This window comes from Elephantulus edwardii, unplaced genomic scaffold, assembly GCF_000299155.1.
Source record: "Elephantulus edwardii isolate Elephantulus edwardi_28Jun2011 unplaced genomic scaffold, EleEdw1.0 scaffold00268, whole genome shotgun sequence".
Lineage (NCBI taxonomy): Eukaryota > Metazoa > Chordata > Mammalia > Macroscelidea > Macroscelididae > Elephantulus > Elephantulus edwardii.
In genome coordinates, this window is record NW_006400018.1 from 2846349 (window position 1) to 2861952 (window position 15604).

Genomic DNA, 15604 nt, shown 5'->3' on the forward strand with positions numbered 1-15604 from the left:
TCTGCGTGTGTTCTTTTGTGCATAGGGTTTTCAGAGGCCTGCTATTTCAGAAGTGGGTGGCCAATCCTTCTTCCTAGTCTGTCTTAATCTGAATGTTACTTTATTTTTTATGTAAATATTCTCATTTAGTGTTATAGTAGCATATTGCATAGTTTAAAGAAATATCATTCCATGGGAACATGTGAAACTAGCCCACATATACCTAAGAACATTGGAGATTCCTGAAGACTTGCTTTACTTATTTATTCGTGAATATTTATACACAGTGATTTAAAGAGTGGTCATTACATGATAGGCTCAGAGACTAAGTAGTATATTAGGGCAGGTTACTGCCCCTCTTGATTAAAGTATAATAGAATTTGAAATGTTCTTTTTTAGCTAGACTATATAAAGTCAGAACTGTGTATATTACATAGTGTCTTATTTCTCAAAGCAATTTCTGAAAATATTTTTTAACTGTTACCATTGCCTCAGTCTCCACCAATTGAAGACCTTGTAGCTTTAATGGGTGTTGGTTGGAATACATTGTTGTTGTTATGTGCTGTCAAATTGGAAATCACATGGAGTGAGACCACCCATCTTTCTCTATCAGGGAAGCTGGTGGATTTGAACTGGCTGCCTTTGGGCTGGCAGCACAGCTCCTTACCTCTAGACCACTGGTGCTCCATTGGATACTTTAGGGAGCTCTGGTGACCTAATGGGTAGGAAATTACACAGACAATCCAAACGTAGGCGGTTCAAACCCTCTAACTGCACTGAGGGAGAATAATGGGCAGCTTCTTCTCATGCAGAGTTCAGCCTCTGAAAACCCACTGGAGGATCAGCTAAGAGTTGGCTCTAACTGAAGGGCAGTGAGCGAGCTTGACAGTTTAGCGTCCTGCTCTCGGTCTTCACTTCCCCACCACCCACGCCCCTCTATGATTTGTGCTGGATCCACTCAGCCAGAACTGCTCGCTTCTGGTCAGGACTGTGCTGTGAAGCCAACCTTACCTCAGCTTGCCTTATTCTCTTTTCCCTGTCATGCGTGCTGAAGAAGCTCGAGACCCTTTCATTCCAGTTCATGTACGAATCCCTGCCAACTCCTGCTAGGTGTACCCCCTGCAACATATCTCACATGCAGTTTTTGAAATCTATTTCAGTGCCACCCCCATGAGTTCGGTTTTCATTTCCTGTTTTTCTTTGGTACAAAAATCTTTTTCAGCCTCCCTTTCTCTGTCTTTTCTTACCCATCCTGCCCAAGGTTTCGACATCAAATTCCCGAAATCACTGCATCCTCATATTCTTCTTAAGCTTCAGCTCTTTTCCTGACCACCTACTGCCTTCCAGAAACCTCTATCAACTCAACCAAACTTTCTCAGCTCTCCTTTCCTATACCCTCAACAGCTCCTGCTCAAGCCCGGCCTCCTGCCTTCCGCTCTGGGTCCCCCTGAACTTAAAAACGCGTCTCCCTCCTCCTCCATCACTGCCAGCCACACTCCCAGGAACACATCCTCGGCGCTAAGGCCCCCAGAGCCTGGTCCTGCTCTCCTCACCTGACGGGGGAGGGTTTCTCCTCCCACGCTCTTTTTGCCGGCCTGATCACCAGCTGTCTTCTTCCTACTGTTATTTCATTAAGTTCTCTCAGAACAAAATGGAACACCAACAAAAAAGTAAAAACAAAACTCAAACTCATCGCTGTTGAGATGGAACTGACTGACTCATAATGGACCCTCCCGCGGGTCTTCAGAGGATGTCAATTGCATCATCACAGGAGATGACCCATCTTTCTCTCACAGAGTAGCGACTGGATCCCGCTGCCAGCGAGGAGCTTCCCTTGGTTTAGTAGCAAAGCCTTTGCAGACCGGGTTACCAGTTGTTGTTATGTGCTGTTGTGTCAGGAGCGACTCATAGCTGAGGCTCCAGCTGGTTTTCAGTTGCTGAAATTGCACAGCTTGGGCATCTCGCTCCCACAGAGTGGTTGGTGGATGTGGAAGCCCCTGCCTTTGGTTTGGAAGCGCAATTCCTTACTGCTAAGCCCCCCAGAGCAGCTTACAATTCTTCTTTTTAATTATTATTATTAATCTTAATGAAAATTAACAGAGACTTTGGATTTCCATTCATTCATTGTTGCACTTATCTCCCTATCCACCCTTCTCCCCCTCCCAGTACACTCTTCTCTTTGAAAAGTAAAAGAAACATTCTTTCACTGTTTTACAATCCTTCCCCCCAGGTGCACTCCACTATGCAGCCTTCACTCTGGACTCCTGTAATGATAATACCTAATCACATATCCCTTTTAAACAGTTTTCTTCCCCATCTGTTTCAATGCAGTAAACATTATTGAACCCATCTTTCTCAGCCTCCCCCCAACCCCAAGGACAGTCCCGTTTCACAACAGTGGCACCATGCAGTATTTGTCCTTTTGTGACTGAGATATTTCACTCAGCATAATGTCCTCCAGGATCACCCATTTTGGATAATATTGCATGAATTCCTTGTTTTTCAATGCAGCATAGTATTCCATTGTGCGAATATACCACAGCTTCTCTAGCCATTCGTTTGTTGATGGGCACTTAGGTTGTTTCCAACTCTTTGCTATTGTGAACAAAGCTGCAATAAACATGGGTGTGCATATATCTGCTTGGATGTCAGTTGTGGTCTCTTCAGGGTATATTCCCAGTAGTGGAATTGCTGGGTCAAATGGTATCTCTATTTGCAACTTTTTGAGAAAGCGCCATACTGCTTTGCACAGGGGTTGCACCATTTTACACTTCCACCAACAGTGAATAAGGGTTCCAGTTTCTCCACAACCTCGCCAGCATTTGTTGCTTGCTGTTGTGTTAAATTTTGCTATTCTGACTGGGGTGAGATAATATCTCCCAGTTGTTTGAGCTTAAATTTCTTACAGGAATCTGCTCATGGAACTATGTCTTCCCTAATCATGAGCCGGTGAGCATTAATTTCGATATTAAAGTGGATGCTTCTTAGAGTGGGTTTGCAAATGCTCAGGTCACCAGAGGAAACTGGGTGTGTTTCACCTTGCCTGACAATAGTGAAACGAAGGCATTTTATGGGAACAGGAGAGTCTCTCCTTACATGTGGTTTTTGGAAACAATTGTGGTCTGGTTAACGTTCATCCGGGAGCCATGGTGGTATAGTGGTTAACCGATAGCTAACCCAGAGGTCGGAAGCTCACGCCCACCACATGCTCTGTGGGCCAAAGACATTGCAGCCTGCTTCCTTCCAGAAAGATCTGAAACCTTGGGACCCTGATGGATCAGTGCTACTCTGCCCTGTGGGGTTGCTAGCAGCTGTAAGGGGTCTATAAGACCATGAGTTTGGTTTCGTTTTGGATTGCAATGCGCATCTTGTCATCTTCAAATGAACTTCCTGTAAGTCCCCACTGTCCACTCAACCCTTCTCAGGTGGTATTAGGCAGGAGTTTATGCTCAGAGTGGTGTCCACTGACTCTCTCCAGAAGCTGTTAACCTGCAACCATTAGCAACACCTAGAGAGACTGTCAGAGGGAGACCTTTGGAGAAAAAGCCTTTCAAGAGGTTTCCTAGAGAAAAATTGGTGTTGTTAAGTGCCGTCAAGTCGTAGGTGACTCATAGCGACCCTATGAACGAAAGTCCTCAACACTTGTGTAACTTTCATCCTCTCTCCAGGTTCATAGGGTTTCCGGAGGCAAGCTATTTATGGAAGTGGATGCCACTCCTGCTTCCAAGCTTGTTTTAATCGGGGAGCCCCACCAAACACTGTCCACTGTGGGTAACCATTATAGTATTTGACACATCAGTGTCACAGTGTTTAGCATCACAGCAACGCCGAGTTATCTCTGTACAGCAAGTGGACAGACCAGGGCGATACAACCTAGAAGAATGCTTGTCCATACCCACTTAAAAACAGGCCTGAGGGCCACAGAGTAGAGGCAGCACCTTTGTCTTGGTAGCGTCACTTTCTGTCCAAACTGGTCTCTCTATGTTTTAATAGAGTTCTTTTTTAAAAAAATTGCAACATTTTTTATAGCATATTCTTCCCATTTAATTTTTTACCTATTTATTCATTGTTACACATTTTCCTCCCTGCCCACCCCATCCCACCCTCCCGTTCACTTTTCTCTTTGGAAAGAAAGGAAAAAAAAAATTGTTCATTCGCTGTGGTCATGACTGATCGCCTTCTTAGTGGGTACTGAGCAACCAGCAAACTTCAGAGTTTAATCTCCATGAATGCAGCCCTGAGGGTGCAGCAGTTCGAACCCCATTGTTTTGTAGAGAAAGACATGGAGGTCTGTCTCTCTAAAGGGTGCCCCCCTCGGAAAGGCTCTGGGGAAGTTTTACTCTGTTCTGGAGAGTTCCTATGAATTGAAATGTGACTCAGTGGCAATGGGTTTGCTTCTTTGCGATTAATCTTTATAAGCATTATCATTGCCCCAGACTGTAGGTAAGAAAACTAGGGTACATAGAGGAATTGTAGCCCAAAGTTATACAGCTTCCAAGTGGGAGAGCAGAGGTTTGAATCCAGCAGGTTAGAAAGCCATGCTTTAATCTAATGCTCGGCTGTGCTACCAAGGTAGAATGACTTGTCCAGCAGAATTCTTTAGGGGAAAGTTAAAGGAGTGGGCAGGTAATGAGCCCCTCAAATCAAGTAGTTATGTACCGTCAAGTCAGAAGTGACTCATAGCTGACCGTCCAGTGGATTCCCAGAGCCAGTAAAGCGTTCCCAGCGGAGACTGCCCATCTTTCTCCCATGGAGTTGCTGATGGATTTTAACTGCCTACCTTTGCATTGGTAATGCAATTCCTTACCTCTCAGCTACCAGAGCGCCCACAGGAAACTATCAGAAATCCTAACCAGAGACGTCTCAGGCTCCAACACTAAAGCATTGCCCCATCTATCACCTCCGGTTTGGATGTTCAAATAAAGCAAATGGATTCCTTACCTTGTCGCCAAGGGCCGGGAGCTCACAAGCTGATGTAGACAGCGCCAGGAGACTTGATTAGCCGCTGCCGGGTTCTCACATACAGGGAGAGAGACTGAGGGAGCTAGGCCGAGCTTGAAGCTGGGATAGCTGATGGCTAACAGGTGACGGAAATCAGTAGCTCTTGCCACTTTGGGCTTTGGCCCAATTATTTTGATTGAAGCCGCTCTTGTCAGGGTCGAAGTGAAACCACCAGGTTTCACTTCTTAAAAGAGCCCCCAGGGGACCGCCTGGTGCGTCTCATGCTACATTAAGTGGAATATTTTGCCGCCCCCACCCTGTATGCAGGTGTGGATGATGGGTCCCAAAGGACAGGAAGGACCCTAGAAATTCTCCAAAGATAGGCTGGTGGGACTGACGTTTACCTTTTTACATCCCTTTTCAGGGTGAGTAAATGGAGAAGAGGCATCCATGCAGATAGATGCAAGACTCTTTGAGTCCATACACTAGGGAGTATTGAGTGTAGGGTCTCCAAATAGTTATTTCATCAGAGGCTCAGGGCCGTAATTAAGTCAGCATTCGGCCGGCATAAAAGACAGAAATATACTGTTTCTGCTTTAACTTTAAAAGAGCCACCATTAAATCAATTCCAGCTCATAGCAATCCGTGTGTTTTGAGACGTGAACTACACTCCCCTGGGCTTCCCACTAGACCACCAGGCCTTTCTTCCTAGTCTTCTTAGCCTGGACGCTCTGCTGAATGCTGTTTAGCACCATTTTTGGTGGTTGTTATGTGCCATCGACCTGGACTTGACTCATAGTTGCAAATCCACCTACTGGGTTTTCAGAGACTCTAAATGTCATCTTTCTCCTGTGGAGCGGTTGGCAGATTAGAACCCGCTGCCTTTCACCTGGCAGAGCGCCACTTTACGACGAGACCACCAGAGCACCGTTTAGCAGCACAAAGTGCTAAACACCAGAGCTGTTTAGTATCAGACCACTGTGACAAATGAGTGATATCTGGGTATCAGGTACATCAGCCAGGAATCGAACCTAGGTTCTCTGCATGGAAGGTAAGAATTCTACCACGTACCTACACATTAGGAGGGTTTTGTGAGGTTTGCTGTGTAACTAGAACACGTAGCCCAGTGTCTGGAACATAGTTTTGCAGTGGCTCCGTAACCGCTAACTTTCATTGCTATTACTATTCTGGTTGTTATAATAAGGGGCTCTTGGTGTCGAAGATCTTTCCATATCCACATAAAACTTGTAGAACACAGTCCTCTGCCAATAAGCCGCTCTTTCTGCCCTGCAGTGGGGTAGGGGCCACTGGGTGGAGCCATTTGGAGAAATTGGCAGATTTTAGGAGCTAGAGGATGAAATGACCTGTGAGCAGGCCCCTGGGCTCTCGGTTCACATCTCTGTGGTGACAATACTCACACTGCCATTTATTAGTTGAGTGACCCACAAGACTAGCAAAGGAGATGCCACCAATATGGGAAGCCAAACTTAAAACTTTATATGAAAATCCTTGTTCAGGAATTGAAGGAATTGCAGATTTATAAGTTAGGATTTCTCTGTGGCAGATCCCAGAAAAGAACCTGTTTTTTTCCTGCAGACAGGAGACAGCTAGGATCCCCCTACAAAGTGTTACTTCCTGGGAAATAGTTCCTGAGCTAGATCATTAAGCTGACAATAGAGAAAAATAGAGCCTTCATTTACAAGGAATTCCTTTTGTTATTTGCTTCCCCAGATTATCAATAAATACACAGAGAAACATGAGTTGGGGTCTTCAGTCAAGAACTGCTGGCCCCCTGTTTTATGCTCTCTTCTCTATCTCATTCCTGGCTGTTTGGCTCATTATTAATAATTATAAAATTATTCCATTCTTTGGGACCCTCTGTCTGCAACATGCCAACACCACTCTGCGAATTAAGGAGTAGAGGATGAGGCCCTATGTTTGTCAGTCAGGTTATCCTTACCCACCCCCCACCCCCGCTCTCTCTTTTTAATCACTCCCTTTTGCTTCAAAGAGTTGTCAGCGTAGGCTCCTTTGGACTTTCTCTCCCTAGAAAAGGTCACTACTAAGTACCGCTATGACGCATCTTTATTTTGCTAGTGCTGTTTCTCGTCAACATTCCTCATCATCTCAACAGGCTCACTGACATGTCAAGAATGAGAAACACAGAGCAATTAAAAATTCAGTGACGGCGAAGATCGACAGTATGACCATTATTCCCTGTAACAGAAGAAGAAAAGTGAAGAGTCAGGATGCTGACATGGTCGAGCTTTTCCTGATTATGATGAGACGGCAATGGCCAGGTAAGATGGAAAGTTTCTCCACCTGGCATACCTGTCTCTGAGGAGATGGCTTGAGATATAGCATTTTTTTGAGATTATGTTTTTCTTTGGTTTATGCTTTTATTACATAAAATATCCACTGTGAGACTTCAACCATGGGTCTTAGTCTGCTTTTACTTTCCAGTAGCTAGTCAATATTGGGAAAGTCTGCAATCAGAGACCTCTCCAGAGTACTGAAGAGCAACAGTGTCTTTCTGGAGACTAAGGTGGGCCTGATTCAGGCCATAGTCTTCACAATTACTTGCTAAATGTCAGAAAGCTGGACAATGAATAGGTATGATAGAAAGAGAATTGATGCCTTTAAGCTGTGGTGCTGGAGAAGAGTAGTGAATATACCATGGACTACTGGGAGAACAGACAGGTTCATCCTAGAGAAGATGAAACCAGGCTGCTCTTTGGAGGCAAGGACGCTGAAGTTTCATCTGACATACTTTGGACATGTTGCAAGGAGGGACCCATCTTTGGAAAGGGATATCATGCTTGGGAGGGTGGAGGGACAGAGCAAGAGAGGAAGACCTTCAATGAGATGGATTGATTCAGTGACTGGGGTAAGGAGAGTAGGTATGTCAGAGTCAGCATGGCACAACATCGAGCAAGGTTCAGAGTTGTAGTTCATAGGGTTACTATGAGTTGCATGTGACTTGATGGCACATAACATGACAACAGTCTATATACGTTAATATGCATTATGAAAGTGTATATTCTGTTGTTGGTTATTCTGGATTAAATGTTTCTGTTAGTTCTAGTTTCTTACTTTTCATGGTACCATAAATATGAAAATGTACTCAATTTATCAAAGCCTAAAATGAACCAAACCTTTATTATCTCCTGAAGCAAAGCATATGAATTTAGTGGGCATTTTAATTCTATTTGTTCCTTTCTTACTAAATATTAGTGTTATCTGAGATGTTAAACTTTTATTGTTAAGCCCCATAAAAGGGACAGTGTTCCTTTAAAGATTTACAGCCTCTGAAAACAGAGGGGGAGTAGCCATGTGTTGAAACAGAGTTGATGGCAGTGAGTCGAAGATATCATTATAATGAATGCTTTTCACAAAAATATTCATACATATTTGTTAACATATTTATCACTTCCATGTTTTCTGTTCTTCATCGCACCTCAGTATGCTATCATTCCTTCCTATTTGAAATCATCTTTTATTATTCCTATAATCAAGATACAAAGGGGGAAAATGAAGTTTTAATGTTTTTTGAAATCTTTCATTTTAGTCCTTCTGTTTTCTTGAGCAATGATCGGTCAATGTTTCTAAATCACATTAAAGATATTATTCTGCCTGTACCAGTCAGATCTGATTTGACGGTACACTTACACAAAAATAATAAAATAAAATTTTAAAAAAAGATATTATTCTGTTATCTTCTGGTTTTAGATGTCATTTTTGACAAGTTAACGGTAAGATTAATTGCTTCTCTTTTTCCTGCTTATGATTTTTATCATCTTTATTTTACTTTGAATACTCTGGTTTCTCTTCAGGTTGTATAATTCTTTTGCCCTTTTCTTTTAGTGAAGGTGACCAGGACCAATTGAAAAATGAAACAGAAACTGTGATTTGTAAAACAATTCTTACTGTGATTCACCAAATTGTTAAGGTTGCCAAAGCAGGAAATGCGTGATCAAATATCTAAGTTTCATGCTTTAATATAAGGTTCCCCAGAGCCGTATGTTCAAGCGAAGACCACAGAGAAACTTTCCTAATAGTCATTTCTCTGTCCAAAAATAATAACATTAATTATCCTGCCAGGTTCTCAACTTTGCAATTTATAACCAGTTTCTTCTCAGACTACTCTTGTTAGTTACTGTGAACTTGAAGCAATTTTTAAAAAGAATCATTCAGAATATTTTTTCTCCTTATGAATGTATACCTTTATCATTCCTTTAATTTTAATGTATATGTCAGAAAGAGCAGAAATAAATGCCTTCTTTCACTTTTCTATAATTTTTAAAAGTCCAGTCTACCAGAAGCTAACTCAAAACAAAACTGTAAAAACATTCCATGCACGTTCCTGATATACCTGTAGCTTTGTGAACAATTATCATACCTATATCCTGGAGAGACTGAAACCAGGCAGCTCCTTGGAGGCAAGGATTCTGAAGCTTCGTCTGACATCTGACATATTTTGGACATGTTGCAAGGAGAGAGACAGTCTTTGGAGAGGGACATCATGCTTGGGAGGTTGGAGGGACAGCGGAGGGGAGGAAGACTCTTGATGAGATGGATTGACTCAGTGACTGGGATAATGGAGGTAGGTGAGTCAGAGACAGTGAGATTGGAACAGGCAAGAGCAGGATTTAGGGCTGTTGTACATAGGGTCACTCTAAGTCTCAGGCGATTCGACGGCACATAACAACAACAACAACAACAACATCACTTTATCTTCTATAAATTTGTATTGATAATTTACGTCTACTTATCTGTAAATTCCTAAAGATATTATTATGATGTGTATATTTTTCTATTCCATAATGCCTGGACTAATGCTATGGATTCAGTAAATGTGAACGAAAGACAGTCTATGTGTCTACAACAATAGATAGATCATCCTGACTGGATGCTAGCACATCTTTTTGATTGAACCTATTACTTCTCACCCTGGAGACGCAGCATACTTACAGTAAATAAGGTGGTAACAGCATGGCACTGTGGAGGTTCATTAGAAAAGCCACAAAGGTAGTTCTGATCTAGAAGGAAACCCATTGAGAGAAAAACAATCCCAATTGCTGCTCCCACGGCACTAAGAAAATTCATCACTTGGCTCAGTTTCGTCTGGAAGAAAAAAACATGCTGGAGTCACTCAGGATTAGCCAGTGCAGGAGACAGAAGCGTGAGCTGGGAGACTGGGGAGCAGGACCACAGCAACCGGATCGGCAGCACCATCAAGAGGCAGACAGGGTCCTTGTTTATAGAGTGAAGGTGTCCAATGAGCTTTAGCAACTTGCCCATTGCTTACATTTTATGTCTATTGGTGGAGGAATGCACAACTGACAAAAATGATGTAATTGGTGGGCACAGGAACAGGGACGCTGCATTGAGTTTTGATGCTATATCAAATGCCCTGGGCATGCTTGCACTTCGCTTTAGGACTCCTATTTAATCAAAGGCTCAATTTTCTTTTGGGTTTATTTTTTATTTTTAAACTTCTTACTGTGATTTGAACAACAAAAGCAGTGCAGTTTGGTTTGCATTCAACCATTCCTGTACATTTTGTTTTATGACATTGATTACAAGTCCCACATTGTAACCATATTCTTCCCACTTCTTTCCTGTTTCCCATTTTCATGCATCTTCCCCCTCCCTGCCCCTCCCCGCCCCTTCTTCTCTCTCCCTTCCTGCCTTCTGAGTTCTATCCCTGGACATATGCTGTTTTGATTTCTTCCAAGAACTGGACATTCACAGGAGAAGCTCTTTATGGAAATCACTTAGTGTCTTTTTAATTAGAATCTTATCTCTTAGATTCTGTGAGAAAAGTAGAAATATTCTACAAGCAGGAGAGAATAAAATAGATGCGTGGGATATTCTTGGAATCAAATCCCTATACACATCCAAAATCATCTCCAACAGGATAAAAGGGAAGGCCACAGACTGGGGAAAATATTTGGTAATGACATGTATGATAAGGGACTTATGTCTAGAATTTATAGAATACTCTAGCACCTCAACAAGATAAAGGTAAAAAACACAATTTCAAAGTGGGCAAAGGATATGAACAAACACTTCATCAAAGAAGACACTCAGATGGTGAACAAACACCTGAAGAAATGTTCAAAATCCCTAGCTCTAAGAGAGATGCAAATCAAAACAATTGTGAGAATCTCACCCCACTAACAATAGCAAAGTTCAATAGAGCAGCAAACAACAAATGCTGGTGAGGTTGTGAAGAAACTGGAGCCTTTATTCACTGTTGGTGGGAGTGTAAAATGGTGCAACTCCTCTGGAAGGCAAGTTTGGCACTTTCTCAAAAAGTTGGAAATAGAAATATCAGCAATTGCATTACTGGGAATATACCCTAAAGAAGCCAGAACTGCCACTCAGATATATATGCACACCCATGTTTATTGCTGCGTTGTTCACAATAGCAAAGAGATGGAAGCAACCCAAGTTCCTAGCAACAAATGAATAGATAGAGAAGCTATGGTATATTCACACAATGGAATATTATGCAGCATTGAAAACCAAGGAACTCATGAAATATTATACAAAATGGGTTACCCTGGAAGACATGATGTTGAGTGAAATATCTCAGTCACAAAAGGACAAATATTGCGTAATGGCACTGTTTAAAACAGGACTGACATGAGGGTTGGGGAGAAACTAAGAAAAGAGAGTATAAATAATGAACATTGCATTTAAATAGATGAGGGGAAGAATGTCTAAAAGAAATAAATTAGGTATTATTTGCATGACAACAGTCCAGAATAAGAGGTGCATAGCAAAGTGGACTGGGGGGCGAGGAGGAGGGAGGAAATTGTGCAACAATGAACGAATCTTTTTAAAAAGAAAAGTGAACTGGGGCAGGGAGAGGGTAGGGAGAATAATGTGCAACAATGAATGAAAGGAAATCTAAGTTTTCTGTAAACTTTCATTAAAATATCAAAAAGAATAGTAGAAATGTTCTACTTACATCTATAAATTAAAAAGCTACGTTCACTAGAACGGAATTGTTTATATTTCACTTTTTATTTAAATTTTATACTGGTTTACATACAAAGTCCATAAAGTTCGTATACATTATTTTACACACCTGATCTTTCCCCTTTCCATTACCCATCCCTTCCTCCAGCCATCAAATTGTGTGATCCTATGATTAAACTCCCACCTCACCACCTCAGTTCCTTAGATCCTTCTATGTGCTCTACAATAATGGTCTTAAACAGTATTTGTCTTTATGAGCCTGAGTTAGTTCACTTAGCCTAATGCTCTCCAGTCCCTTCCATGTTAGGTAGTAATTAACAAAACCATTGCTCCTGCTTGCTGCATAGTATCCCATTGTGTGAATGCACCATGATTTCTTAATCCATTTCATTGTGGTTGGGCATATCTCACTTCTTCTATGGTTTAATTACTATGGCTACACAGTGTGCCTTTCCTATGAGACAAGCAAGTCACTGTCAAAATTTCTGAACGGCAGTTGTTCTTAGTTGTCGTGAAGTAAGTCTCTGCTCAGGATGACCCCACGTGTGTCAAGTAGGACTGTGCTGGAGGGTTTTCAACGTTCTGGCCTATGGGAAGCAGATCTACAGGTTTGTCTTCAGAGGAGCATCTGAAAGGTTCTAACTGTCCATGTTTTAAGAGAGCACTTGACTGTTTAGCTGTTTGTGTGATCTAATGACTCTTGCCATGCAGTACCTTTTCTTTGCCATTACTGTCTGTGTTTTATTGACTATGGCAAAATATTTGACTCTGTGGATCATAACAAATGATGGCTAACCTTTTGAAGACTGGAAATCCCAGAATGCTTAATTGTGCTTGTGTGACACCTATACACAGAGCAAGAAGCTGTCCTAACAGAACAAGGGGACATTGCATCGATTAAAATCAGAAAAGATCTGCATGAGGGTTGTATTCTTTCTTCGTATCTATTCACTCTATAGAATGAGAAGATGATTAGAGAAGTTGGACTACCTGATGAAGAATGAGGCATCTGGACTGGAGGAAAACTCACCAACAACCTGCACTATGCACATGACACAACTTCGCTTGCAGAAAGTGAAGACGACTTGAAGCATTTGCTCAAAACCAAAGCCAAACAAACAAAAAAACCCCCAAAGACTACAGCCTTCAATGTAGATTCCATTTTTACCATCAAGAAAACCAAAATCCTAACCATTATACCATTAGGCAATATCATGATAGATGGAGAAAAGATTGAAATTGTCAATGATTTCATCTTACTTGGATCCACAATCAACACCCTTGGCAGCAGTAGTAAAAATAAAAAACACTAGTGCAGTAACCTGTAGCATTGGGACAATGTGCTGCTGGAGATCTGGCCAAAGTGTTAAAGAGAAAGGAGGTCAGTTAAAAACTCAGATGCACCTGATCCAAACTGTGATATTTTCAATTACTTCTTATGCATCGCCAAGGTGTCCAATGAGGAAGGATGACAGCAGAAATAATAATGCCTTTGAATTGTGGTATTGGAGAAGAGTACCAAACACTTCACCAAGTTCCATTTCAAGTCTGTATTGGAAAGAATGTAACTAGAGGTCGTCTTAAAATCAAAGATAATGAAACTTCAGCTCACATACATTGGGCATGCTGTCAAGAGGGCCTCATCCTTAGAAAAAAATAGAATTCTGGTAAAGGAAGAGGGTCAGTTAGGAGGGGAAGACTCTCAAAGAAATGGATGGACCCAGTGACGACAATAATGGACTTGAGCAAGATAAAAGTTGTGAAAATGCTGCAGGTTAGGGCAACATTTTAGTATATTGTTCGTGAAGTTTCTATCATTCATAGTTGACTTGAGGACACCTCCCAGGAACAACAACAACAATGAGTTTTTCATGATGGACCCAACGCGACATCATTTCCAATTGTTTCCTAGATATTTCTGTGAAAAGTTGGATAATGAACCAAGGAGACTGAAGAATAATTGAAGCCTTTGAACTATAGGGTTGGTGAAAGGTATTGAAGATGCAAGTGCCAAGAGAACAATTAAATCTGTCTCTGGAGGAAGTAGAACAAGATGTTTCTTAGAGTCCAAGATGGTGAAACTTCTTACATATGTTGGACATGTTGTCAGGATGGACTAGTCCCAGGAACAATAGACCTGAACCCTGTTCTAGACTGTGTCATCCTCACAATCCCTGAAACCCTAGGTCCCATCGCACAGTCACTGTGTCAATCGCAAAGGTTGAGGGGTCAGCAAATGAGAAGATCATGAAGGAGATGAAGTGACACAGTGACAGCAACCTTAGGCTTTGAGGAAGTCAGAGACATTGATGATTGCACAGAGTTTTCATCTGTGTTCATAGGGTCACATCAATCAATCAATCAAATTGACAGCAGTGAATAACAGCAATGAGTTTTCAAACCCTTCTCTAGGTTTAGACTGAATTCTTTTAAAAATGTTTAAAATAGCAGGACATAACTTACCAATATTTTTGTGGTTTCCCTTTTCAATGCAATTAGAATGGCTCCAGAATTTATGAACTGTTTAAAAGAATAAATATCTTAATGAATTCTATGTTTAACTAATATTAATCAGTTTTTACAGAAACATCCCAAGCTTTTAAGTCAACATGCTCTCTTTACCAGTTCACACAATTTTGAATAACATAAAAAGAGTAAGATGCTTGTTTGGCTCTCTGCGTTTGAAGGATACACAAAGTACTGGTACAGAAATCTACTTTGTTTTTTGTTTTGAATATGAGGGCTTTTAAAAAATTAATTCTTTGCCTTATAGCTTGAATGTTTTTTGTGTCTTTTGTATCCTCAGCTTTGTGGGTTTTGTTTTTTTTTTTAAAATTGTTGTTGTTGTTGACTGCCGTCGAGTCGAGTGCGACTCATAGCAACTCTATGAACAAAAGACTTGAAGCCTTTCCACAACTATCGTCATTTCTCCAAGTTCATAGAGTTTCCAGAGGCATGTGGTTTAGGAAGTGGATGCCACTCCTGCTTCCAAACCTGTTTTACAACTGGGAGCTCCACCAAACACTGTTCACATTGGGAAACCGTTCTCGTATTTGATACTCCAATGGTACAAGGTTCAGCATCACAGCAAACCCAAGTTACTTCATACTCCACATTGACAAAGAGTGATGTACAAAGTGGAAGAATGTTCCTCCAGATATAACAACACTAGTTTCATTTAGCAGTGGTTAAGTGTCATGAAGTTGAATAGGACTGAGAGTAAGTTTTGCACAAAAGATTTGAACTCTGTTCTGTAATTAACATAATTTCTGTACATTTATAGAGTTTAGAGAGTTTGTTTGAATACATTGTTTTTCAGACCAGATTCTTCCAATTTACTTCACCCCCTACCCATCAAATCATACAACCCCATGATTAATCCCACCTCCACCCTACACATCCTCATCCCTCTGCTTCTGCCCTTGCAGCCCCTTGGATCCTCATACTCATTCTATGATAATGGTTTTATAAAATATTATATATATAAAATCGCCATGGGAAAGTCTGCTGTTAGGGACCTCTCCAAAGTGCTGAAGACCAATGGTGTCTCTCTGGAGACTATGGTGCATCTGATACAGGCCACGGTCTTTGCAATCACTTGTTATGCATCAGAGAGTTGGACAATGACCAAGGAGGATAGAAAGAGAATTGATGCCTTTGAGCTGTGGTGCTGGAGAAGAGTATTGAAGAGCAA

The 15604-nt window shown here is 41.5% G+C and overlaps 1 protein-coding gene across 1 annotated transcript in view; it reads right to left on the bottom strand.

The window, feature by feature from the left end:
- Positions 1–7056: 7056 nt before the first annotated feature.
- Positions 7057–15604, bottom strand: part of MS4A5 (membrane-spanning 4-domains, subfamily A, member 5) — a 40408-nt gene continuing 31860 nt past the window's right edge. The window contains exons 3-5 of the mRNA XM_006899902.1: positions 14374–14430; positions 9892–10044; positions 7057–7137 (exon numbers count right to left, since the gene is read on the bottom strand). Coding sequence (XP_006899964.1) covers positions 7057–7137; positions 9892–10044; positions 14374–14430 — 291 coding nt within the window. The remainder of the gene's footprint in view (positions 7138–9891; positions 10045–14373; positions 14431–15604) is intronic.